At 37.8% G+C, this 26,765-nt stretch overlaps 3 protein-coding genes across 4 annotated transcripts in view; all 3 read left to right on the top strand.

Moving 5' to 3' along the window:
* Window positions 1-3,446: 3,446 nt before the first annotated feature.
* Window positions 3,447-4,487, top strand: LOC134818720 (quinone oxidoreductase-like protein 1). The gene has a single exon (XM_063828364.1). It carries the CDS (start codon window positions 3,447-3,449, stop codon window positions 4,485-4,487), a length of 1,041 nt encoding a protein of 346 aa, XP_063684434.1.
* A 423-nt stretch (window positions 4,488-4,910) lies between these two features.
* Window positions 4,911-8,230, top strand: LOC134817752 (AP-4 complex subunit beta-1-like). Its single transcript, XM_063827046.1, has one exon. It carries the CDS (start codon window positions 4,911-4,913, stop codon window positions 7,503-7,505), a length of 2,595 nt encoding a protein of 864 aa, XP_063683116.1. The 3' UTR covers window positions 7,506-8,230.
* A 108-nt stretch (window positions 8,231-8,338) lies between these two features.
* LOC134817834 (putative histone PARylation factor 1-like) overlaps window positions 8,339-26,765 on the top strand; it is a 36,073-nt gene continuing 17,646 nt past the window's right edge. For both annotated transcript variants that reach the window (XR_010160577.1, XM_063827173.1), the window contains exons 1-9: window positions 8,339-8,526; window positions 11,283-11,385; window positions 12,346-12,556; window positions 14,476-14,573; window positions 14,957-15,092; window positions 15,292-15,355; window positions 16,643-16,743; window positions 18,230-18,314; window positions 18,959-19,069. Coding sequence is in view for 1 of the 2 variants with exons in the window: in XM_063827173.1 (XP_063683243.1) it covers window positions 15,346-15,355; window positions 16,643-16,743; window positions 18,230-18,314; window positions 18,959-19,068 (306 nt within the window). In the remaining variant the exon portion in view is untranslated. The remainder of the gene's footprint in view (window positions 8,527-11,282; window positions 11,386-12,345; window positions 12,557-14,475; window positions 14,574-14,956; window positions 15,093-15,291; window positions 15,356-16,642; window positions 16,744-18,229; window positions 18,315-18,958; window positions 19,070-26,765) is intronic.

Here is a 26,765-nt window from a genome sequence, read left to right as displayed (position 1 = left end):
AATTGACAGTAAGTAGTTGTAACTACTCTATCTCTCTCTAATCTCTATCTCTCTCTAATCTCTATCTCTCTCTCTATCTTTCTCTATCTCTCTCTTTATCTCTGAAATTTTGATCATGTAACATAAACATTTCACATAAGACTTGAAAGTTGAATTTTCAATAAACTTTTGGCGACGAGAAAGTGAAATGATCTAACTATTAAGTAGCACTGTAGAGCACTGTTGTAGTAAAACTTTTCGGAAAATGTTCACAGGTTCGTGAAATTTGGGCTCAAATATATGCCCAAAAACCGACTTTATTTTGGAAAAATCCCGGCTAAAAACAAAATCCCGGCCGGGACCGGGACAAAATCGCCAAATCCCGGCCGGGATCCCGGTCGAGCTCTGCCTTGTATGATGCGGTGCATTTGAACATTACGTTTAAAGTGCTAATATGTAGTATTATTTGATACACGTTGTATATGGTATACCTCTTTTCGCACGCGAGGTATACAACGTGTATCTAAGTATTGTAAATCCTACTCAGTACCACTAAACCGGAAGTCGCTATCTCTTTTACTTTCGAAGTTAGGCCCTGGCCAGTATATAGTAAGGGTTTCTGGGTGCAGCTGACTAATACGCGGGTATTTTGGCCGTTCAAACTTAAGACTTTAAATAATTAAAGTAGCCGTATTGATCCGCCAAACCTACGATTTTAAAGAACTAGAATTTGCTGTATTTCGCCGTTAAAATACAGCTTATACTGTTTTACTTCATGATTGGGTCGTAATTCAAAAGCCAATTTGACAAGAAGTGGTGCCCATTATAGGCTCACTTAACAGGCACATGAAGATGATCCGAGTACGAGATATCCTTGTGTTTGGCATGTAGTAGCCTTGTATCACGTTGCGACCCCCACGGTCCTGACGATACAGGGGGAGCCGTGCGCGGCGGGTCATACAACGTATGACAATTATAGTAGCCCTAATTAGGTACTTCATCATCAGTTATGCGTTATGATACCCAGCAAAAGATACTGGCTGGCGGTGGTATTAGAGGTGGTTTAATTTAAACAGACGGCTAGAGCTCGCGCGCGACATTAAGCATGATTTGCACGCGTGGCGCATTCCAATGTTTAAGCAGCTAGCACGTGACACAATTCAGCCAATTAGAGTACAGAAACAAGAAATCTGCAAAGTTAAAGTTTCAAACTTTTGATCGGCCGGCCAAAATGACACTTTTCTGGAGATTTGAAGATAACTCCAAATCTTGTATCACGTGGTGACCCCCACTGTCGCTTTTGGCTTCACTATGTCTATAGAGTTTCTACGATACAGGGGGAGCCGCGCACTCGTGCGCGGCGGGTCATACAACGTATGATAACTCCAAATCTATGTTGTTTTAAATGTTCCCCCTGGGGGAAACGTTACTTTTACTTTGCGAATTAACAAAGCAACGATCTTCGGTGCGAAGTAAAAATGATAGTTTGCGCCGAAGCGGTGAAGTCCTCCAAAAAAGAAGTTGCAACGTGTGTCAAGATTGTAGTTGTTACTTAATTTTACCGACTGATACGAGCGCGGAGTTGCTTCGCAACTACAAACTAATCAATGATATAATATATTGTCAATTGAATTGTGCTTCAAAATCATCGACGCTGTATTTCAAATTTATAATGTATGGATATTGGATATCACCAGTTAAATTTGACGGATGTTACTCGTCTAAATTTATTCGAAGTAGCGCGCGCCGCTTTCTTCTCGATGGCAAGTGCTATGAAGTAGCGCGCGCCGGGCCAGACCATTAACAATGGTCAAGCCATATCACATGTGCCATGCAGACAAGTACACGGCTTACCTGGGGACCCCAGGCTATTATGTTCATTAACATAGCCTGGCGTAATTGAACCCTCTAAAACGCGCAAATAGGCGCGTTTATGCGATTTTACAGTCAAATAACCAGATTTTACAATATAACTCAGCGCGCGGCTCTTGTAGCGCATACGTCGATTCTTTCTTATTGGTAGTTGGCGTGCACATGATATTTTGTGCGGCTGTAATTGGTTCTGAACGATCACGTGAATGCGAGTCACGTGCGCTGTAGTATCCAATGAGCATTCGCACTTTTTTCAGGGCGATGGAGGTCGTAAATCACTCAGCCCGAATAAAGATTCGGCGGAATGACAGGCTGAGCGCAGCCCAGTAAGTACACGGCCAGTTCGCGGCAAATACCTTAATTGACTGTTGACGATGTCAATTTATCGCAGCTCGGCGCGGCACAGTAGCGCATTTCGCCGATCTCGCTGTGAGAAGCCTCATTGAGTGCGCGGCGCGGCACAGTAACGCATCGTGCTACAACAAATACCTCAAAATAAATCAAAATATAAATCAAACAAAATTTCAATTTTGAATTTGTTTGTTGTGTATTTTTTTGATACAATCCACAATAAATGTAAATGTGAAATAGTTGCACTGTCATTTGAATTGCAGCAAACATGTTTAATCATTAGTTATAAACTTTTTTCCTGCGCCGCGCATATTTACGCCAATATCCACTGTTGAATTGTGTATAAAAATCGAGCGTCAATGTATACAACATCATCGAACATACTCAATAATAGATCCATCAAAGAACGCCGAACAAATTGTTTTGTTATTAATGCATAGTTGTGAGCCATCACTTTGTGCAAAAAATGTTGTTTCTTTGACTGCTTGGACTTCTAAGGGGTCGTCCACATATTACTTGATCACTTTTTGGACAATTTTTAACTCCCTCCTCCCTCCGTAATCAGTTTCATAGCTATTGTGTCAAAATTACAGTAGTATTATCATTTGGAAACCCCCATCCCCTCGGCTGATTATGTAATATGTGAACGACCCCTAAGAATGTTTTTACCTATAATATGCCGACTGATGTGAGTATTGACATATTTACCAATGCACATATTTTATACTAAATGTTTTGTTCTGCAAAAAGTTGACTACGTGTGACTTAATTTCACCATACTTCATTTGAATTTTTTGACAATGAATTGGTTTTCATGGATCCAGTAGGATTGCAATGTAGCGTGCTTAATCACTCGAATATCGAAATTTTTCTGAAAAGGGAAAAATAAATTTGCCTAAATTCTCGTTAGTATTAGGGTTTGTCAGATGATTGGCTTCGGAATTGGGTTAGGCTTAGAATATGAATCAGAGTAAAGGGTTGGGGTTTGGTTTCTCTGTCACAGCTACATTGAAAACGAGTTAAACTTAGACTAATCATCATCCCTCTTTTATTCCTTCCAAAGTCTTTCTCTTTAGGCTTTGATTAGATTGAAATAAGTAAGGTGTGGTAAATTGGGGGTTACAGTAATTCAGGGAAAATAGTTCTACTGTAACTATTTTCAATAATTACTAACTAAGCTTTTCAGGATGACTTATCGTGTGGTCTGCCAGTTTGCAACAGAAAGGTCACAGGCTAGGGATGTCATGGAGTATGTGAAAGTTCAGGGGAGAGCTGACCTGGTACTGAAAGACTACGAAGTTGCTATCAATGTTCAAACCTGTATTTTCAAAAGGAAAAGAATATCATATATAATAAAGGAGCTTATGAAAGATCACCAAGAAGACAAAGCAGAAGGTGTCGGAAACATAGGTATTGGTGTCATAACACATTTGGGATCTGCTGTTAGAGATATAAATGTGGGCTCTTCTGTCGTTTTCATGATACCTGAAACATCAAAACACTCTGGTTTATCAGATTCATGTATTGTTCCTCGTTACTTTTGTTTTGGGTTCCAGTCATCTCTGGACAAAACTGATGTGACAGTTACAGTTGATGCTCTTATTCCTGCGTACTTTGCTCTACAAAACAAGGTGTCTAGGGGTGACACAGTGTTAGTTTGTGATGGGCACACACCTCAAGGACAAATAATCATCCAAACTCTACACAAGAGAGGTTGTAAAATTGTTGTTTATCTTGCTCAAGAATTTGAGAAAGACATGCTAATGCCGTACAGGAACATGATTGATAGCTTCTTTGAGGCTTGGATACACCGCTCTAATTCTAAACAATTAGGTGAGAGCCTCATTAAAGAATCTGACAAACTTGGATTCTCACTAGTATTGTGCCTGCAAGTTGCTAATCCGTTGTATGCTGATAGGGACGGCAGTAAAGATGAAAGTGTTTTGCACAAAGGAACATTACCATTGTCTCTTGCAGTCACTAGCATGGCTGCTGGAGGACACCTTGTCTTAGCCAACGACAAACAAATTGTCAGTAAAGTAATGTGCCAACACATGTTTGCAAAAGGTTGTTCTTTGCACTATATCAACCCTACTGCAAACCTCTGTTCTCCATCTAAGCTGGGATCTCTAGTACATTTTCTGATAACTCAAATAGAACTACTCGGAACAAAAGAACTGACTCCACCACAACCTATTCACAAGGTCACGTTAGAGGATGCTGTTATGGTGCTGAACAATGAGTTAGACCCAATGAATGGATCATATGTTGTAGATATGATGTAATATTATGTGGACCATAGAAATAATCTGCATGATTTAAGTGCTTCAGTGGCAATGTTAATGGGAATGACATAATTTAAGCTGCTTTACAAAGTTACAAATCATGAATACCAGGTTACTCCAATGTTTTTTTCATTTTACTGATTTGAAAGAGATTAGATGGGTAAATATTTTAAATGCTTTTTTGTTTGTTTTATGATTTATCTCTATTCTTGTCTATAGTTTTATTTTTGATTAATGTTTATATAAGTATACAGTTGAATATCTTCAGGGGGTCCAAAAGTCAGTGCTATGTTATAAGCCTAAACGATTCCGATCTTTTGGCTCCCCCATAAATTACGTTATTTTATTCTTTGTTTAAAAATTATCATTTTAAAATACTGTTTTAAATTACTAAAATTGATATTTCGTTTTAAATCGAAAGCTATGTTTTTATCTACGAGTCTTATTTCTTCCAAAACTGTTATAGTTCTAGCTATTTATCACTTTAACATGCTAACTACTAACATTTGTACCTTAATAATAATAAAATGTCATCAGTTTTCCAAAATATCTATCGATGAAATGTCTCTACAAAGCATCAATACTTATAAATTGTGTTCAGCTGTCATCATTAACTACATCATTCAATTAAAAGCTACATTTTTACTTCCAGGAATGTCTAGCTCTGAAATAGATGAGTTGAGAACCCTCCTGCGTTCCCACAATGGTGACCTAGAGAAGTTGAAAAAGGTCATGTCCAAGATCATGGCCAATGTGTATGTTGGCAAGGACATGTCCTCCTTATTCCCTGACATTGTCCTACAAGTGAGAGTCAAGGAAAGCTCCATCAGTCGCCTCATTGGGATGTTTACTGCTCAGTATGGTCACCTTCACTCTGAAACAGCTCTGCTCTGCATTAACCAACTTACCAAGGAGATAATGCACGATTCTGAACCCCTCAAACGTGGACACGCTCTTCAGACTCTTGGTTCTTTGAATATTCCAGATCTAGCAGAGTACATAGCCCCACCAATCAAACAAGCACTTCAGGATAGCAGTCCATATGTGAGACGTCTAGCTGTGGATGGGTGTGTCAAGGTTTTCAAGATGAGTAGAGATGTTTTTGAGGAACAACTCTTAGGGCTGCATCTTGAGGAGATTCTAGAGGATTTCGATGAAGGGGTGGCTGCCATCGCTATCATAGCATTAGTACAAACAAAGCCTGGCTACAAAATGAGACAGCCTCTTGCTATGAAACTTTTAAAACGTCTGAATGACTTTTCTGATTGGCAAGTACCTCTCATCTTATCAGGAATTGATACTCAAACACTAACCAATGGTGAGGCTGGTGTTATGGAGGTGCTTAACTTAGTCGATGGATTTCTTGATGATTGTTCTCCGAGTGTTGTTCTTCACACAGTCACTTTGCTTCAACCCCTGATCACTGGACTGGATTCTCGTGAAATGCAGTCCCAGTTCATCGACCGAGTTACCAAACCTTTGCTTTTCCGAGTTATACACTCCAGTCCAGAAATTGCATACTGGTTTTGTCTTGAAATTCCCAAAATAATTGACGACACTTCGGTTCTGTTCAGACACTACAAGACATTTTTCCCAGCTTACCACGATCCTGCTTACTTGAAAGCTGAAAAACTCCGGGTGCTATCAACAATTATCAATAAAAACAATGTCTCCAAGATAGTTGCTGAGCTGTTAGAATGTCTGAACTCGCCCAAGCATGCTGATATTTGCCCGGAGTTGGTTGAGTGTGTTACAGCTTGTGTCCTGACTCACGGCAGCGAGATGAGCGGACTCATCGTTCAGTTGACTGGACTGCTCCAGTCTGGGTCTGGTACAATCATCTCCACCTTACTTCCCTGCCTGGAGAACATTGTAGTTTCGCTGCAGGACAGCGCTGAGGTGGTTCTACCCCAGCTTCAGCGCTGTGCAGAATTTGATCTAACACCATCAGCCAACATTGCTCTGTTGTCCATGTTGGGATCCTATGGTCACATCTTACCAGAATGTGTTTCCATGATGTACTGCTATGTGGAGGAGTACGGTAACTTGGAGTGTGACGTCAGAACAGCTCTCCTGGCTGCTTGTCTAAAACAGTCCGGTCTCCCCGGAATGGCAACCATTGCTTACAAACTTCTTACTCTCGTTGCTAAGGATGATGATCCTCTAATGCGAGGGCGTGCCAATGTCTACTGCAACGTTATTCTGAACAACTTGAAGGGGGTTTTGGACTCAAAGGATGCACCCCATGTTTCTGTTTCGGCTAAGGAAGCGATATCGTTTGAGTGCTATCCAGTTGATATTGGGCGGTCTGTCACAGAAGAACTCCCAGAGGAAGCTGAAGAACCCAAATCTGTTGTCTCAGAGCCTGTTGAGGTTGCGTCTGTTGAGGTTGCTGTAAATTTACTGGAAATAGATGATCCAGTCCCAGCACCTACAGTCGCTCCTGATCTCAATACAAAACAGGGGAATGTCGGAGAAACTTTAGACGATATATTAGGACTCAACACACCACCTACAAGCAACATAACAGACATTTCTACAACACAAGCCACCAAAAACACAAGCTCTATCAGTATCAACGATGATCTGTCCTCGTTATTTGGTCCACCAGCATCTTCACAGAAAAGTAGCAATAATGCCGCAGAAACACAATCAGTTAAAAACTTCCTCATGACTTTATCACTGACTACAGTTCAACCGGAGGTATACGAACAGAACTGGGGTAAAAATTGGAAACCAGAAAAGTTCAAAGTACAGCTGTACAAAACGAACATTTTAGTATCGACTGATATACAGGCACTTCTACTGAGACACTCAATATCGACCATGGCTATCACTCCTTCTAATGTAGATCCTCAGCAGATATTCCTTTATTCGTCTAGTGCAGGAATGCTTGTATTAATGAAGATTCTTCTTAGTTTTGTGCAAAATACTTTGGAAATTGAGGTGAAATCGGTGAACTACATGATCTCACAAATGATGGTCAAGTCTGCTAGGCACATTTTTGGAGTCTTATAATTTGGGAATTTGTAGTTCAGAAATGTAAATACTGGATGTGATCATGTTCTTTTTAGTGGTTGTGTTTTTAGTGTCACACGTGCAACATGTTTAGTATAAAAATGCGATATGAGTCAAGTATTGAGAGGATTTGTAAGTTGTGAAAACCTCGACCCGTCATAGTTTTAGGCTGGTAAAGTTGTGATCGAAGCACCAATCAAAGTTTCCATAACGCATTGTTATGTCTGATTGGTACGGTATGTTTTGCTGTTGCATGGCGTTCATTTAATTGGGACCAATACTCTAATAAGCGATTAAACAGTTGATTAACTTTTATTAAGATATTAGGCTATCTCTATAGATTTTGATAAATGGTGGTAAAATTTAAAAACATTTTTGTTGGAACATCACTGATGTTCAAAACCAACGATAAAAAACTTTTATTAGGGGCTGCTGTTAGTTTCTAGTGCAGTACAGGTGAAATCGATAATACACACAAATTTGAAGACAAGAAGTGCTAAAATTGCGTTTTCTTTGAATTGGCCTCTCTTCTTATGATGAGATCCTTGATGCTGTAATTTTAATTTTGATTTGATGTAAAAAGTTTTGGACTGATTTGAATGTTAAATTTTGAATTTTGAATGGAATACCCGGATAGGAAACATATTGTAATACATAATGTTATGTCAGTGTTATTGTGATTACTTTCATATTCAGTTTGTGGCTGATATCAACAGCTAGTTCCAGAAGTCAACTTTTTCTTTATTGTAACCACAAAATCTAGAATTAATACTCAATTAGTATCATGTATTAGGTAACCATTAACACACAAACTTAAAGCACAAAGTTCCTGAATTACAATCTAGAATCACAAACCTTTAAATCTTGCCTAATTTGCTCAAAAGTGCTTGTTCTGACATGATGAGAATGGAATTCGAGGGTTTTTAATTGACCGTTTGATCAACCTGGATAGTTATATTAGGTTGTACAGACCATGTCTGAGCCAAAAGTCAAAAGACGAAAAGTGAGGGAAGATAAAGAGGTTAGTAAAATAATTTTGATTGGGTTTATTTAATTTATTTATTAAATTACTAATTATTTATTTAATTTATTTATTAAATTACTAATTATGATGTGATGAGGTATTCTTTGTTCATTCCCCAAAAATCTATTATACATAATATATTATATAGATAGATATATAATTATTTTGATAATTATCTGAGACAGTTAACAAGGTTAACTAAAGTTAACTAAGGTTAACAAGGTTAACAAGGTTAACTAAGGTTAAGGCCAGAGGGGGGGGTAAAAGTCGATTTTCTAGTTATCACATATTTGATTAGAGCTGCTGGAGACAAACAAGAGGAAAAAAACCGGACCGAAATCTGACCTTGCGTTTTTTAGATATCGCGCGCCAAATATTGAGGTTTACATGTAATTACATGTCAAACTTAAACTTAAACTGTAAAAAGTTAAAACGCTCTAAGTTGAGAAGACTGGCCACACCCAGGAGCTGAAACTTGGCACATGTGTTCCTTAGACTGTTTTACACAATTCTATTGTACAAAATTTTGATATTTGCTTCTGTTCTTGGGATATGAGGTTAACTTTACCCCAAATTCGACAGTTTTTCGACAGTTAACCTCATAACTCAAGAACAGAGGCAAATATCAAAATTTTGTACAATAGAATTGTTGGTGACAACCCAAGGAACACCTGTGCCAAGTTTCAGCTTCTGGGTGTGGCCAGTATTCTCAACTAAGGGACGTTTGTATGAAAAAAACTGTTTTGAGTAAAAAGAGTTTTGGTGTTTTTATTTCACTGCCAAAATCTCAAATTGTGGATTATTTTCCGTATTTAGTAGCGTCCGCATACAATTTTTGCTTTAAGGTGGGAAGATGGTTATTGAGATACTTTATGTTGGGAAAATCAATATCATAAACCAAAATTTGTCTAAAAATGAGGTTAACTATCACGATATTTTGTAGTAGTAGTAAAAAATATGATTGTTAACCTCGCTATAGACCATATAACAATGGAATTGGTTTATCAATATATTTGTATACATGTAATGAAACATTTGCCCAGTGTAACAATTAAGTTTTTGAGGTTAACATGTGATTGACTGGCCCGATATTCAACAAATGAGAGGTTAACCTCATTTTTAAGCTATTTATGGGTGAACTCTTCTACTTATATATGGTCAGTTCTAATCACCTTTGTCTCATGATCATATTTGAAGCATTGGAATACAAATAGATACCTCACTGCGATATTGTGGTACATAACAAAAGTAAAAATCTTGTGTAAATAATTCTTAAACTACCAAATGATATGGTTAACCTCATTTTCGACACTTTCTCGAGATAAAATGAAGTAAATCAGCACTACATCTATTAGGAAATTTGTATGTCGTAATCTTACGATAGAAATAACAACTCTATCATCTAATCTATTTTCGCTATACCTAAATCAAGAGGTTAACCTCATTTAATCACGTTTGGATATTACTTTTTCTGATAATTATGAACCTACAATTTAGAGTTTACATTTGCTGACCGAAAAAACAAAAAATTATGCAGTGTAGTAAAATATTAACCTCAATTTTATTAACCTCAATGTTGTATAATCAATTTTGTGAAAATCGGTTAACCTCAATTATTAAAAAAAGTTAAGCAGCTACAAATATGTGAATAGCAGCAATGTTTTTGTCATCGAAAATTAAATTGATTTAGAAAATAATATTTTGGTCGATTTTTTTGACCCCTTACCCCCCCCTCTGGCCTTAACAAGGTTAACTAATGTTAACAAGGTTAACTAATGTTAACTAAGGTTAACTAATGTTAACAAGGTTAACTAATGTTAACTAAGGTTAACAAGGTTAACTAAGGTTAACTAAGGTTAACAAGGTTAACTGAACAAGGTTCATCACAATTGATAGTAGTAATTAAACAAGTCCTGAAACAGATAGATTTCAAATATAAATTAGCACAAAAGTTTATTAACGCTTGGGTTTGCAGGATCAGTGATCACGTGACATACTGCTACCATTTATTCGAGGATTTAATCGTCAAATATTTAAAACTCCCCATTTCAATACCACGCCCGCGCCCCTTGTACTTTAAACACTCTGATTAGGAATTTGCAGTATTCTTGCTGTTTATGACGTCAGGGAAAGCAGATTGTCCACTAAAACCTGTTGAGGAGCAGCTCAATAATTTAAGTTTTGCGTCAACTACTTAATATTTAAGTAACACACTGCAAGGTTGGCTCTTTATTTAAATGATTTCTGTTGATACAGAGAGAGTAATATACTTTTGCCAGACCATGTACAACTTGTGCATCTCGTATGAAGAATATATAATGAACTATTAAACAATATTGTGCACAGAACAAAATGGATAATTACAATTTCGCCTGATTCTAACTCACATGACCTTTCTGAAGAGGTCACGTGATTCCGTGATTCCGTGATTTCCGTTTAAAATGTCATCTTGGTTAAATACTATTGCCTAAAATGTCGTCGTGTGACTGAAATACGCCCTCGCGAGGCCTCGGTAATGGTAAGCTTTGCTCTGCTTCTAATTAACTTCTGATTGGTGTTGGGTTATGTTTAAATAGTTGTCTTGAAGCGAACCTAAACAAATTGAATGATTTATAACCAGTATTATATAATATCGTTCCTGTGCGTAGATACCAGAAATATACCGTTCTCTTAAAACCGTTCAAATATTATTGTAGGATTGCGTAAAACTTGCTAACCAATTACCGATGTAAAACCATCTAATCCACCACCAGAGTAAAAAGTCTGAGCTGGAAGAAACATTCGGGGTTAGGTTTAACCCTGGTATGCAACTACTGTGGACTTGGTCTCTCAATCAATCTCCTGAGGACCCACTAAGTGAGTAGATATTAGAGTGCATATTTGACACGTGACAAACTGTAAATCTGGCACGTGACACGGTGACACTGTAGATCTGACACGTGACACCGATTTACCGGTCACATCCCCACCACTATCCAAATCTCTAGAGTGATCAATTAGAATCGCATAACTTTATGATATCTTTGAAAGTATCCCTTTTGAAAGAAATCGATTTACCTTACTCGGGAATATTATGACTGGGATAAAGTGGTGGGTTTTGGAAAATTCCGCCATATTTTTCCCGGTCATTAATTTTCCCAGTCATAAATTAACCCGCTATAATGTTCCCGAGTAAGGTAAACTAATAGTAATACATTTTGATGCTTGGTGGGTTTTGGAAAATTCCGCCATATTTTTCCCGGTCATTAATTTTCCCAGTCATAAATTAACCCGCTATAATATTCCCGAGTAAGGTAATCTATAATTCTGGTCATCAAAACCTCTTTATATCAGGCTTCTCGGGGAAACGAAAAGTGCACATTAATATTATGGCCTTATATGTTTGTATTGTATTGTGTTGTATTGTCATGGAATACAGCTCGAGGTCCGGTATAAGCAGTAAACTATTTTGTGTTCTATATTCTATCAGACTTTTACTTAAGCCTACTAGTTATATATTACTTTATCATATTTTATTGATCTAAGGTGTAATATTGCCAGATCTGAGATCCCAGTTCAATTTGTAACGGAGTTTTATATTAACAGGAAACGATGTAACAGAGTCGATATATTTTAATGTTGCCATGGGGTGGCAAGTCCCCATACATCGTGGTCCGATAGTTTCATTGCGTCTTAGTATATCAAGGTACCGGGTATATAGAGAGGCAAGAAATATAATAGAGGTTCTACTGTATATGACATGACTTTATAATTTGTTATACAGAATTTCATATTTATTGATAAATAGTCATACATAACTTATTACATATTTGTCAGATAGTCTGCACTCACTACTGAATCTCAAGCTATGTGGTCCGTTCCGCTACCTCCAGAAATCGACCACGAACACAGAGAACACAGCGTCGAACACTGACAGCACAGCGCCAAGTGACGCAGTTGATTTGCACATGTTAGATAGAGAGTGGCAATGTCCTCCCGAGTTTCAACCTTGTGCACAGAACCACACTCACTTGTTTGGATTGTGGAGGTTTGTTTTCTTTATCCTCCTGAGTTTCAACCTTGTGCACAGAACCATACTCACTTGTTTGGATTGTGGAGGTTTGTTTTCTTTATCCTCCTGAGTTTCAACCTTGTGCACAGAACCACACACACTTGTTTGGATTGTGGAGGTTTGTTTTCTTTATCCTCCTGAGTTTCAACCTTGTACACAGAACCACACTCACTTGTTTGGATTGTGGAGGTTTGTTTTCTTTATCCTCCTGAGTTTCAACCTTGTACACAGAACCACACTCACTTGTTTGGATTGTGGAGGTTTGTTTTCTTTATCCTCCCGAGTTTCAACCTTGTGCACAGAACCACACACACTTGTTTGGATTGTGGAGGTTTGTTTTCTTTATCCTCCTGAGTTTCAACCTTGTGCACAGAACCACACACACTTGTTTGGATTGTGGAGGTTTGTTTTCTTTATCCTCCTGAGTTTCAACCTTGTACACAGAACCACACTCACTTGTTTGGATTGTGGAGGTTTGCTTTCTTTACTTTAGATATAATGTGTAGTGTACATACTCTTAATTATCAGGATAAGTCATAATTTCACATTCTTCTGTTAATAATTAAGGCACTCAGCCTTACTAATGTATTTGATCAGACTTTCTTCAGAATCGACCGTTTAATAAGTCATTATTCTCTGTGTACCTCAAATAAGCCTGATTAGTAAGCTTGTTTATTGTTGAGCTATGTTATTCCAATTGTTGCCTTATATTGCACAATTATTATTACCCATCAGTAATTTACTAATAGATATGATTACCGGAGGGGGGTGGGTTCTTAACATTTTTTCTGACAAGTTAATAAAATTTACCTCCGCAGCAGTATGCGGATTTTTAGTTCTACTTGACTTAACTTGACTTTAAATGTACAAATGATTCGTAATGAACTCGTTATTACACACAATGAAACATTGCACAGTTTAGGTTGCTCTCTAGTCTCTAGTCTCTGTCCGGATTAGGCAAATGTTATAAAGCGTACATACAATTTATTTTGTTGGTTATCAAAAAATTGGCTACATTATATACTAACATGCAGTAACGACTTAGGTTCTAGACTTTGTGAATTTATGAACTACTGGGCACCGGCCAGGATCCACATTTTCTGTGGAACAGCCCGTAAATGTAGGCATTAAAAGTAACCAGGTAAACTGGGTTGGCGGGCAATCTCGAGATGGTAATTATTTTAATATTAAATACAGAGGCTGCAACTTTATAGTACTTTAATAGTGTGTATTGACCACGAAGTCGGAACAGCCCCTTCATCATAAATGGCTTTATTGTAAATTCCGTTATAATGAACTGTATTAATGCTATATATTATATAATGCAACTATTAAATTCAACATTCTAACATTTATAATATGTATTTGGTTGGACACACAGTAAGTAAACACACAAGGTTCCGGTTGAAATCTTCGTAGAAAAACTACATCATGAGACCTGAATATATGTAAGTCAGTAAACTTTTATGAACTAAAAACAGACCAATGTCTGAAAACTTTATAATATGTAATACCAGAAACCCGCTGCTCGAAATGATTCATTGAAATTGAACATCAGTTATTTTCTAATTTCTCTTCATCGTGTAGCTCCGCACTGTACTAATTATGGATTTTTATTCGACGATGACAACAAAGTTCTAAGTATTCCCTTATCCTCTAATCGATACTTATACCGCATCAAAAGTTATCAATGACAATTGACAACGGTCTAAGTTATGAATAGTCAAAGTATAGAGTGAGCATAAATGTAAGTTAGTCATGACGTATATTATATAAATCATTTGATGTTGCTACGCAACGAGGCAGTCAAACTTTGTTGAAATAGCGCTTTTATTCTAACGTAATTTTTTGGGAGATTTCGTCAACTAAACAAGTTGCAAATGTTGTTTCTCCAGGGACACCCCTTGGGAGCGGCCAACATTTGTTGTAGAGAAACGGAAGGGTGATCACGGTGCTATAACACCTGTTGCAATGGACACACTGACCTAATAAGGTTTGTACTTAACTCTTATGTTTCAGTATGTTATCAGTCATTATATAGGTGTTATAATCGTTATTATAGTATCGGGTATCTGGAATTTTCTCAAGTATTTAAATACAGCAACTTATTATATGTTCAACATTTATCAAGTTGTCTGCCACCACCAGACATACATTTATCATCAAAATTTGACAAATGAACTAAAAGATAAATCCCCTTATATATTGGGACATTGACATAAGTTAGAGTGGGTTTCAAATGGTGGGACACGTCTCTTTAATCACCTGTGAACGTTTAAATTCAAAACAATGATAATTATATGTAGTATGATCATATGCATACATAATATGATATGTAATATATAATACATGATATAATAATGATATAATACACAGGGTTTTAAGCAAGAAACGAAAAGTTGATCTACCTAAAGATCTGAAAAAGCTGATTGAAGCCCACGCTTCTACGAAAGATTTGAAAAAAGTAGAAACTACAAGGAGGAAAAGTGTCGTTGCTAAGACATTTAACAAGGTGCAACACTGACTTAACTGACATATAGCCGGTCTATGTTCATTGTTCATTGTAGTACAATAATTACATAGATTACCGGCATCATAGATTACCGGCATTTTCGTTATGTATATAAACTTAAAATGTTCCTTTAAAAAGCCTGTTTACTGGTTTATTCTGACTTGACCCATGATTTAATACTTTAATAACAATTCTTCAGATTGGGATAGTTGTGCTGGTTGGTAAGAATGACGTGGGATATCGACCATTAACCATGAGTTACTGTGAGTTCAACTATTTTACTGGCTTTAAATACCCAGTACCTTTTATAATACAGTACATCTTTTATCAACTTTTGCCCGTTTTATTCAATTTTAAGTACTTGGTTGACGGTAATGTGTCGATGCACAGTTGGGGCACAATGCACATTCTATACAAAAGACACAGTCGGGGCACTTAACCGCGAGTACCTTTTTTCCAATTCTGTATTCACGTAAATACAATGAACCATAACGCGCTATTTTTAGCTGAGTTATATTTAGAACTTTTGAATTGTACTCTGTGTCCCGGAACTATTGTTACCCTCTCTATTGTTGGCAGCTATCTTAAGTAACACGGTATACTTGGAGGTGGAGAGGGGTTGAAGCAGTACACCCTTTATTTCACGCCACGATACTAATACATTATTTTGGAGTATCCTGTCTACTAATATAACTAGTATAACTAGTGATATAACTAGTAATATAACTAGTAATATAACTAGTATAACTAGTAATATAACTAGTAATATAACTAGTAATATAACTAGTATAACTAGTATTATAACTAGTATAACTAGTATTATAACTAATATAACTAGTATTATAACTATTATAACTAGTATTATAACTAGTATAACTAGTGATATAACTAGTATAACTAGTAATATAACTAGTATAACTAGTATTATAACTAGGATAACTAGTATTATAACTAGTATAACTAGTAATATAACTAGTAGTATAACTAGTATTATAACTAATATAACTCTGGAGTCTGGAGTCTGGTATAATACTATCTGGTGAGGCTGATTCAAGAAAGTATAGGAGCAGTGAGCACATGTGTTAAACAGTCATATACAAATTTGAAATATTGTTGAAACTTCACAACAGGACATTTATACCATGTATTGCGTTCATACCCTTTTTAGTGTCAGCATGTTTTGATGAATGAAAATGTCAATTGTTCATTTTAAGAGAGCTTTGAGTTAAATTCATCGTGATATTAAATGAAATGAGGTATTTATATCCCGCTCATATGATCAGCCAACAACACAAGGAAAGTGGTTAACCATGTTACAACTATTTTATCAAGTTTACCCAAGAATTTCACCCTGTTAATGTATATTGACCCATGATTATATGAATATTATCGTAAATACTTCTCAGAAAGACACAATATCTAAAAATATGTCTCGGATTTCATTGTTGTAATTTGTAGAATGAAACACGATATTTAAATATTTGGGGCGAATGTTCTCGGACGAATGCGTCATTCTATAGTCTTAAAAAGAAACATTGTTCTTTTTACAGCCGAGCTTGACGCCATGCTGACAAAAAGTTGTGAAACAGATGATGAGGCGAAGAAAGATAAAATACTGGCTCCATTTGATGAGTGTATGAACTACATTCAGGTACATTACATTTCAAGTACGGATATTTTATTTTATTGTACACGGAAATTTGCAGTTGAGTAATAATGAAGTCTCTTATTGCTATCACGAAAAGAAATTTATGATTTGTTAGACCATTATAAATTACAATAATTACAATAATAACTGTTAATAACAATAATTACAATAATTACTGTTAATTACAATAATTACTGTTAATAGCAATAATTACTGTTAATAGCAATAATTACTGTTAATTACAATAGTAACTGTTAATAACAATAATTACAATAATTACTGTTAATTACAATAATTACTGTTTATAGCAATAATTACTGTTAATAGCAATAATTACTGTTAATAGTAATAATTACTGTTTATAGCAATAGTTACTGTTTATAGCAATAGTTACAGTCTGCACTACAGCCCAATTTATAATCAAAGCCGCAGACACCGGTATATTTAGCAGATTTACAGATTAAGGCTGTATACAGTTGATTGGATTAACACTTGGCACGTGCCACTTTAGTGCTCACGTGACGTAATAAGTTGATGGATACACAAGCCTTGGTGGTTGCCTATAAATACCAAGATCTGCTGTAGTCTGTAATATGGAAAATTGCACTAATCAAATTTTTGCTGTACTATCTGTTTTTTCTTATTTTCTAGATAAGTATTTTTATGCATTATCTTGATCAAAAGACATTTCTGTAAGGAATACTTTTCTATCATTATAACTGTTAGCGCAAAGCAGGAGTATTAAATCATTATTACTTCTATTAATACAAGCAAATCTAATTTATCCTAAAATATGGATTGAACTCCCTTACTCAATACGATCTGTATTGAGTATTAAGGGCTGCCTTATTATATCATTAATCGATTTAACATTTTAATAACATTTTATAACCAACCAATACATTGTCTCAATTTAAAACATGTTCACTTCTTAATTTATAGCTTCTATGTACAGAGTTGTCATGTGAACTCTACCCCAGATCTAGCCCATTTCTGTGTCAATTATATTCAATCCATGGATCAACATCACTAATTATACGTCACTAATTAGTGACGTGATCTGACCCCTCTTGGGGGCCGGATCAGTTTTCTGACCCAAGGTCTCCCAGTGGTATTAAGTATTAACTGTTAAATCTTTTAGTTCTTGAGAGATCATGCTTTATGAAAGCTTTAAAGGTATTGAATATGCAATATCATTGAATACGGTATTGAATATAATGGTCATAATATATGTTCATAATATAAGCTTTAAAGGTATTGAATATGCAATATCATTGAATACGGTATTGAATATAATGGTCATAATATATGTCTTGGGTATTTAATATGAGGCTGGCTACCTGATATGTTATTAGACTAAGATTAATAAGGTGTTTTACAATACTAAGTCACACACGAGCTTGTATGGCTTACATATATATTTTTGGGGTATTTTTATTTTCGAAGCCTGTCATAACTACTAATACTAAAATGTATTTATTTATTTCAGTTCGCAAACGATGAGTGTGATTACGGAATGGGCTTCGAGTTGGGAATGTGTGTCTTAGCACATAAAACAAGTCGGAACTTCATGGGTGAGTAGATTCGAGCAGTTCACAACGCTCCTTTCCAGTTTACTCAGTCATTTCCTGCTTTTGCAAACTAAAATTTCGGGTTTTCTGATGTCAGTATTGTAGCGCTGGCATAAGTTTTAGATAAAAACTAACTCTATAGGCTATTATTTTGAAACTTAGGCCCTGGTTCAGAATAGAGGGCTGTCTTTGTAGACACTTCTGTCTCTTTAGTTAATCATACCATACTTTGGAACTATTAGGTTTTTGGCAAATAATTACGGAAAATGCCCTCATAGGGTCTACTGAAGTTTAAGATGTAGCACGCGTTATTTGATTTTGTGATGATACTCGCGCAGGGTTACGTTTAATTTTCAGATTAATATGCGCGCGCGCTGCGCCGCGCTAAATCCGAGAGCACACCTCTCGCGCTCGGTAAGTTAAATAGCTCCGCTCTCGGATTAATCCTATCCGGCGACGGAATCCTCAAATGAGTAGTCTAGTTACCGTGTACCATCTGCAATGTTACAGTTTTAAAATATGATACACTGCTATTTATAAGACCCAATTCAATGTATACATACTGACCAGTGACTTTTGCCCCTCCCCATCTGTGTTAAAATTTGACCATTTATTATAAACTCTGTAATTCAGTATACACTATTCAGGAACCATATCGTCTCTGCTACCTCTGGCATACGATCTGCTCGGTAGAAAACTCTTCTCTAAAATCATGAAGCGGATTTGTGAAAAAGAAGAAGCTCAGCCAACTAATTGAGGTAAGTTTGATTGGTAATGTGTTCTCATTTCCATGGGATAGAGAACCTCTTGGTACATGTGATACAGTTGATCAGATTTCAATGTACAAATGTTTTGGGCTTATTACTCAGTCACTGAGTTTCAAATTACACTTGACCTGATTAAAATTTGAGCTCATGCTACTCAGATGACTGAGATATCAAGAATAATGCGTGGTCCTATATAATGTACAATTGAGAATCAATGATATACACTTGTATTTAAGATTACAAATTAGTCGCGAAGAGAAGAAAAGATTTAAATAAATCTCACAAAATTCCAAAACTTGTGTTTAAATATAAAGCCTATGAAAAGTAAATGACGTCCTGCGGATAACCTTCACTCTGTTTTTCCTGGCTCACGTAATATATGAACGATCCCTTGTGAGTTTACTCTCTGTCCACGTGCTTAAACTTCACTAATACCCGAAGGAGTTTTCATAAGAGAAAACTAAAATACAGGGATTCTATCCTTATTCCTTGCTGTATTGTCTTATTCGGTTCATAGCTTATTCTTCCACCCTGCCTCTATAATTTATATGAATTGCTCAGCAACCTGGCTGACAATAAGCGGTGAATTAGGAGGTGTCCCCCCGTTATATTCTATGGACGGCTTCAGAGGGTTAAAACTGTCCAGCTCTGCGTCAGAGTTATCATTGAATACAAAGGGTCGAGGTGAGGCAAGATTGTCGAATCTAAATATTGCAACTTCGCTTGCACGTCTCAAGGTTGGGTTTCTAGATTGGCTACTAATGTGAAAGCCTGGACTGGATGATAAAGTACGACGGTGGCCATTTGGCAAGGGTAGCAATCCGGAAGGAAAATCTATGATATCTGATGGTAATCTCAAGTGAAGCGGTTTCTTGGAAGGCATTACCTCAGCGTCTTGGGGGGGCAGCTTCAGTTCGGCACTATTGGTAAGAGATGATGCTAAGCTGCTGTCTGGAGTTGAATCGTCCAGTTGATCTAACATAGCCCCTCTGTCCTGGAATTCTAGGTTCATGGTTCCATGCTCATTTAAGAAACCCTTGATTGTTTTCATCTGTTCGGTTTCATTTTGTGCCCTGACTCCATTCTGCGAGGATGCAATACTCCCCGAGGCAATCCTCTTCGAGGTAAGATCATTTATTTTACGAACCTGTGAAGAAAACGATGAGATCGCCCCAGAGGAAGTGTTAGGAGACAGAACCCAGATTTGTGGAGGAGCTGTGGGAAGGAGACACAACGAGGCACTCTGCTGCTGATCCTCTAGAGGACAACTCTGAGACCCTATCTCACCTACACTTACCGACCTGAGCCGCTCGTACTTGCGCCGTGCTTCGAACACTCGCTTTGCTTGGTTTCTAACTTCCGCTTCTTTTCTTGCTAGGGCCGCTGGGCTTGCGAGGTAAGAGCCGTGAGAATCAAATTTTGATGTATTAAGTGAGGCGTATTCTACAGTATCACAACTTCTTGGAGCTTGATGTCGGCGGTGGGACCGAGGACTTTTCAGGATAGTCAGGGTATCTGGTCGACTCCTATCCAATCCATTACCCTTGGTATTCTTTACCACCTTCACCTTTCTCTTCCTCCTGCAGCAACACCTTCCCAGACAGTTACAACAGGTGACCAAACATCCAAACATCTTACATATCTTAGCAGTTATCCCGATACAGATCAAAATACCCACGATGCTGACCGCCATGACAATACCCTCCTGCCAATTGTCAATACCCTGGAACCACTCCATTGGATTGAGGTACTTTGCCCATGTGTCTGCACTGAAGATAGAGCTCTTTTCTGAGGTTTCGTAGTGTATTGTGTTGTTTGGCACTCTAAACTGGTCTTGTTCCTGAAGGTGTGTGTTTAGAGGATGGTGTTAGCAATGTAATAATATTAAACTGTAAGTGTTTTACATTCCGATAGACCAATTATTCCACTTTTTTCATGAATAGCTAAATGGACGAAATACGACTAACCTGCTCAAGACAGATAATATCCTTGCACTTGAGATCCTGTCCGTTAGTGTGTAAACACACTTCCGCCTGCAGATCTTCATTACACCACTCTATAATCTCCACTACTTTCGTCGTGTTACGGGGGTATTCTGCTACTTGAATCTTCTGAGAATTTGTGCTCTGTTAAACTCCTGTGTAATATCGATTTAAAAGATTGTTATCATCGATATCTGGAAGGGGAATTTTCGGTTGACTCGGTCATTCAACAGCTACGTATACCTGAGATGGTTGGGCAGCTTCAGAGACGATCACGTCGAAAATAATGTCGTGTTTCCCCGGGACCTTCATGATGCCGTGTAGTGTCCCTTGCCCAGACATTATTGTTACATTTATGTACCTGTAATATTTGGAATTCTTTGTAGTTGCTCATTATAACTGGACGTTTAAGTGCGACAACGTTTTGAAATGATATAAGAATAATAGAAAGTTAGTATAATATTGTCTTCTAAAAATATCTTGAAATATTTGCTGCACCCCCCCCCCCCCCCCCCCCTTACTATCCCCCGATGTTCTATCAACTACAATCACCTGCTTACCTGTTAGAATGTTTGTCGAGGAACGCGAAAGCAGTGAAGTCCTGGAACTTAGGATTAGTGTACTCCTGCTTCACCTCCTTCTCTCCTCTCATCACTATTCTCGCACTGATGCGACTAAAACTGATATTATAATGGTTACAAATAAGTGGTATTTTCCATCTCAGTTATTTTTTGAGTATTTTAGCCAAAAATAATCTATTCGATAATTCAAGTAACCGCATGGCGCATACTAATACTGGAATAAAGAACACAATAAAGTCAATATAAGTGAACCTGTGGTATTTCAGAGTGACTGTTCGATGAATATTGTCCCTTACAGCCTCTTCAATTGTAGCTCCGTGAAAATCAGCAATTGATCGTCCTTCCTCCAAGCTGTTCTCTTTGATGAATTTAGAGGCAAATGTTACCTCAATATCGTCACTATTGCACTCTTTAACCTAGATAATAGTGATGGTAGAAAGATTAGTGGTACGAGTTGTTACACTTATTTATCCTTCGCAAAGGTGACAGGACACGTCTCATTTCTATCAATCGAATTTAAACATTCAACTTAAGATGTATCATTATGCTATTATATTTTTTAGTTAATAATAATGATATTAATCAATAATACTTAAACTTGGTTCTAAATATCTTCTTACATACCTGTCCTCTGAAGGCCTGTTTAACAAGAGCCTTGTTAAAATCAGGTCGGCCGTCTTTTAGTTTGAACCATCCCAGTTTATTAACATCCCACTCTGCTAGGCTGTTTACCTGGGGTAGAGTGTTTACTTAGAGTGTTTTTAGAGTGTTTTTAGAGTGTTTTCAGAGTGTTTTCAGTGGTGGGTCTGCTGTGACAATCTTTGTCAGAGGAGAAGATTATTAACTTTATCAGGGAATCAGGGATTTCGGGGAATCAGGGATTTCGTCCGCGTCGTTCAACTGCACTTGGTGCGATTTTTCAAACATGAGGTGGCTCGGAATTAATCCCCCCTCCCCCCTCCAATATTTACTGGTTCACTGTTTTCCAACTAAAACAATACCTCCACGTTGGTCTGAACGTCCTGACCGTCAGCAGAGCCAAAGTACCAACCATCAGACAAACCGTTTATATTACCAGGGTTATCAAACGAGATGTTGTCTATGTAGTCGTCCTCTAGCTTCGGGAATACAGAACCTGAAATTAAACTGGTGATTTAGAGATAACAAAGCACGTTCTGTTGTTGCATTCTTTCCCTCGTTGAGTACCTTACTCGGGAATATTATGACTGGGATAATTTGGCGGGTTTTGGGAAAGTCCGCCATATTTTTCCCGGTCATTAATTTTCCCAGTCATAAATTAACCCGCTATAATATTCCCGAGTAGATATACAATGTATATCATAAATTTATCTGTGTATGATAAACTGAGAAATCACAACCACGACTTACTGCCACTCTCTAGATTGACATGTTGAGTTTGTTTGACCCCCGCCCCTTTCTTCACGCTAAAGGTTGCTCTCACGGCTGAGTCTGATAGCTCGAACGCTTTGTAAACCTTATTTCCTCGCTGTTTTATCTGCACTGAACAGCACACCTGGAAATATTAGTGATGTTATGAAATATTGTTAGATTCGAGGTTCATCTGTGCAACAGGAAACTGTAGTTACAGATCAGATGTGGCTACATTGGAGTTTCATGTCACCTGCATGCTTAAATCGGCATAACAAACTTCCAAATTCCCTTTCTCAAATGAATGCATGCTCGATCATAATGTGTTCTAAATTTTTCCCGTTAATTTGAGACGGTCCATTACATTTTCCTTATTATTTTCCAATTATATCACCCGGATCAGTGACCTTGTTGGTAAAATTGGTTGCAATGAAGACAGTTGCCGGGAACTTGGTATCTTAGAGGGCTATAGTTTATCAATGAGAACCAGCTGCACTTTTGGGCGCTGTAATGTTATTCTATGTCTAAGAACATATACATATAATATGCCTTTATTCGTTATAAATTGTCTATTTATCTTTAGTTACTGTTTACCACATCAGTACCACAGCCCGCGAAACAGGTGCACTTGCTGGGGACCAACAAATTTAGGGTCCTGACAAATTGTTTAACCCTTTGTTTGAGCATGTGCATAGCGTTTACCCTTCTTTCAGTTCTGTGGGAATGAATTGTGAGTGATCACTGATCTTGTATATATCTCATTTAACGACATCACGATACTCAGGTCAGCTTAGTCTAGATATTCTAGCTACTCAGGTCAGCCTAGTCTAGATAGTCTAGCTACTCAGGTCAGCCTAGTCTAGATAGTCTAGCTACTCAGGTCAGCCTAGTCTAGATATTCTAGCTACTCAGGTCAGCTTAGTCTAGATATTCTAACTACTCAGGTCAGCCTAGTCTAGATAGTCTAGCTACTCAGGTCAGCCTAGTCTAGATAGTCTAGCTACTCACGTCAGCCTAGTCTAGATAGTCTAGCTACTCACGTCAGCCTAGTCTAGATAGTCTAGTTACTCAGGTCAGCCTAGTCTAGATAGTCTAGCTACTCAGGTCAGCCTAGTCTAGATATTCTAGCTACTCAGGTCAGCCTAGTCTAGATAGTCTAGCTACTCACGTCAGCCTAGTCTAGATAGTCTAGCTACTCAGGTCAGCCTAGTCTAGATAGTCTAGCTACTCAGGTCAGCCTAGTCTAGATAGTCTAGCTACTCAGGTCAGCCTAGTCTAGATAGTCTAGCTACTCAGGTCAGCCTAGTCTAGATAGTCTAGCTACTCACGGTCAGCCTAGTCTAGATAGTCTAGCTACTCACGTCAGCCTAGTCTAGATAGTCTAGCTACTCAGGTCAGCTAGTCTAGATAGTCTAGCTACTCACGTCAGCCTAGTCTAGATAGTCTAGCTACTCAGGTCAGCCTAGTCTAGATAGTCTAGCTACTCACGTCAGCTTGTCCTAGCCACTCTAGTAGCCCACACCCACTACTCCTCTGATAACTCTCGTAGTAGTCAAAACAGTTGTCCGCTCCACCTAACCCATCTCCCAGCAGTTAGCTCGGTCTGGGGAGCAGTGCTTCTCAGCTCCAGGACAGTCACATAGACCTGGGGAAATGTGACTGATATTTCAGCCAACAAAGAAACCAATCTCATGTAGCAACTCATTTCCGGAGAATGGAAGTGCACAGTGTTTCATGGAATGCCATAGTTATAGTGGAATATTTGACTTACATTTAACTTTAGGGACTGCTAGAGCAAATAAGTAGGTGTTCTTGAAGTTGTAGATACTCTCAACATCCTCAAACGTAAACGAATATTTCCGTCCCTCTGACCCGACCTGAAGAAACAAATAGTTACAAGTAATGTACAGCTAAATGAGAAGAGATAAAGTTTTGGGTTTAGTAGAAAATAAAAATGTCCATTACTAATTACTATTAGGTTGTGGTTGTGAAATAAAACTCTCTCACTTTGTCTTGTTTATTTCTTTAATCTAATTCCCCAAACTCTGCTCGGAGGCTCAAAAAAATGGCATCAATTGAACCGCTTTTATAGTTTCTTCTCATTTCAGTTACTATAATATAAAGATTTATGTTCTCAATTTGCGGCTGTAAAAAAGGTGGCTATAATGAGCAGCTGTCCTTCATAAACACTTTACCTTAATATTACCCCAATTTAACGCTACGATAAATCGTTTGCACGTGCTGGCTGCAGTTTATTAGCTGCACGTGCACCCAACGCAATCAACCCATCGTTACTGCAGATAACCTTGTCGACGAATCAAACAGTCAGGCGTCAGCATTGCACTACTGTTCTTAAATTATATTGGAACTCTGTAGTTTTATTGCCGTCGTAATTCGCAAATACTATTGTTGGTTTGATTATGGCAGGTGCTGGAAATGCAACGAGGTGGCCCCCGTCAGATATCATTAGTGCTGGAGCCACCTACCATTATTTTAATTTACAACCACTCAGATTTGTGGCATACAGAATTATATATTGAATCTCCATGATCTTTTTTGTGTCTCTCAACTTTTCTTTTGATTTGTTTACTTTTGCCGTTTTATTTAAGAAAATGCCCATCTTTTGCCGTTTCGACCAGTATAATTTTAAAATATTTTTGCCGCCTCTAGACTTGCTTGTGTTCGTCATGGATTTGATATTAAATTCCTACCAGAACGAAATAAAACCTGATATAAACATTGATTAAAATTTAAAACTGCACTGTAGACAGTATCACCTGAAAATTCTCTCCAGTTTTTAGCTGACAGCAAAAGAATGGAAACCCCGGTATTCTCATCCTCTCCAGAGATCCCTACTACACCTGAACCAATTACACCAGCGCTAGATGACACCACCACTACATCCACTCTAGCTGTGCTTTGCTTCATCCTAGGTGGCGTATCCCTCGCTTTAAACCCATTTGTTATAAGCTTCTACTCCTCTAAGATCAGGACTGTGGTGCCAGCTCTCTACGTCTCTCTGGCTACGAGCGACCTCATCACCGGCATCAGTTCCATCATCTGTGGAATGTACCTGGTTATAAAGCTAGCTGATGTGGGTGATGATTCCAGCAGGGTGAAGCTCATTTGGTCCGTGTTCTTCATCGCCTCCCTCTCAATAAGGGTATCAGCTGTATACACACCTATACTATCTGTAGTCAGAAGTATCAACATAGCAAGACCCTTTGATAGGATACCTTACAAGGGAGTAATGTGCTTGGTGGCTATAGTTCCAGTAGTCTGGACGGTTATTCTCGGATTGGACGTTTGGACGATTGCCAAGAATGCGGACACGGCTCGTAGTTCAAGTGGAGTGGATATTTTACTGGAAGATTCGATGCTGGAAAACTGCTTCTACGTTGCAAGTGGAGGCACCATTTTTATCGAAAATTTCGTATCCGATGGACATTTTTGGTATGCCGTGTCTTTCATGCTGAACCTGCTCCCTTTCCTTTTACCAAGCTTTCTATCAGCGATCTGCATGATCCATCAGATCGTTACACTAGCAACCAACAAAACACCGGGCCCCGCCAGCAATGCTAACGTTAAAAGACAAAACCAGATCACCGTAAGCATCGCCCTCCTAACCACCACTTTCTTCATCTGCAACTCCCTGAGTGTTATCTCCTGTGTTTTCTCTATCCTGTACCAGGGTGGTACACCCTCTCACATGCAACTTCCCAACTTCATTCTCAT

This window comes from Bolinopsis microptera, chromosome 7, assembly GCF_026151205.1.
Source record: "Bolinopsis microptera isolate Bmic1 chromosome 7, MBARI_Bmic_1.0, whole genome shotgun sequence".
Taxonomy (NCBI): Eukaryota; Metazoa; Ctenophora; class Tentaculata; order Lobata; family Bolinopsidae; genus Bolinopsis; species Bolinopsis microptera.
Note: the sequence above shows the minus strand (reverse complement) of the source record. Positions and strands in the feature narration are given on the sequence as shown.

Coding starts and splice junctions, on each gene's coding strand:
- LOC134817752 (XM_063827046.1), top strand. CDS start 4,911: ATGTTTTTATCTACGAGTCTTATTTCTTCCAAAACTGTTATAGTTCTA.
- LOC134818720 (XM_063828364.1), top strand. CDS start 3,447: ATGGAGTATGTGAAAGTTCAGGGGAGAGCTGACCTGGTACTGAAAGAC.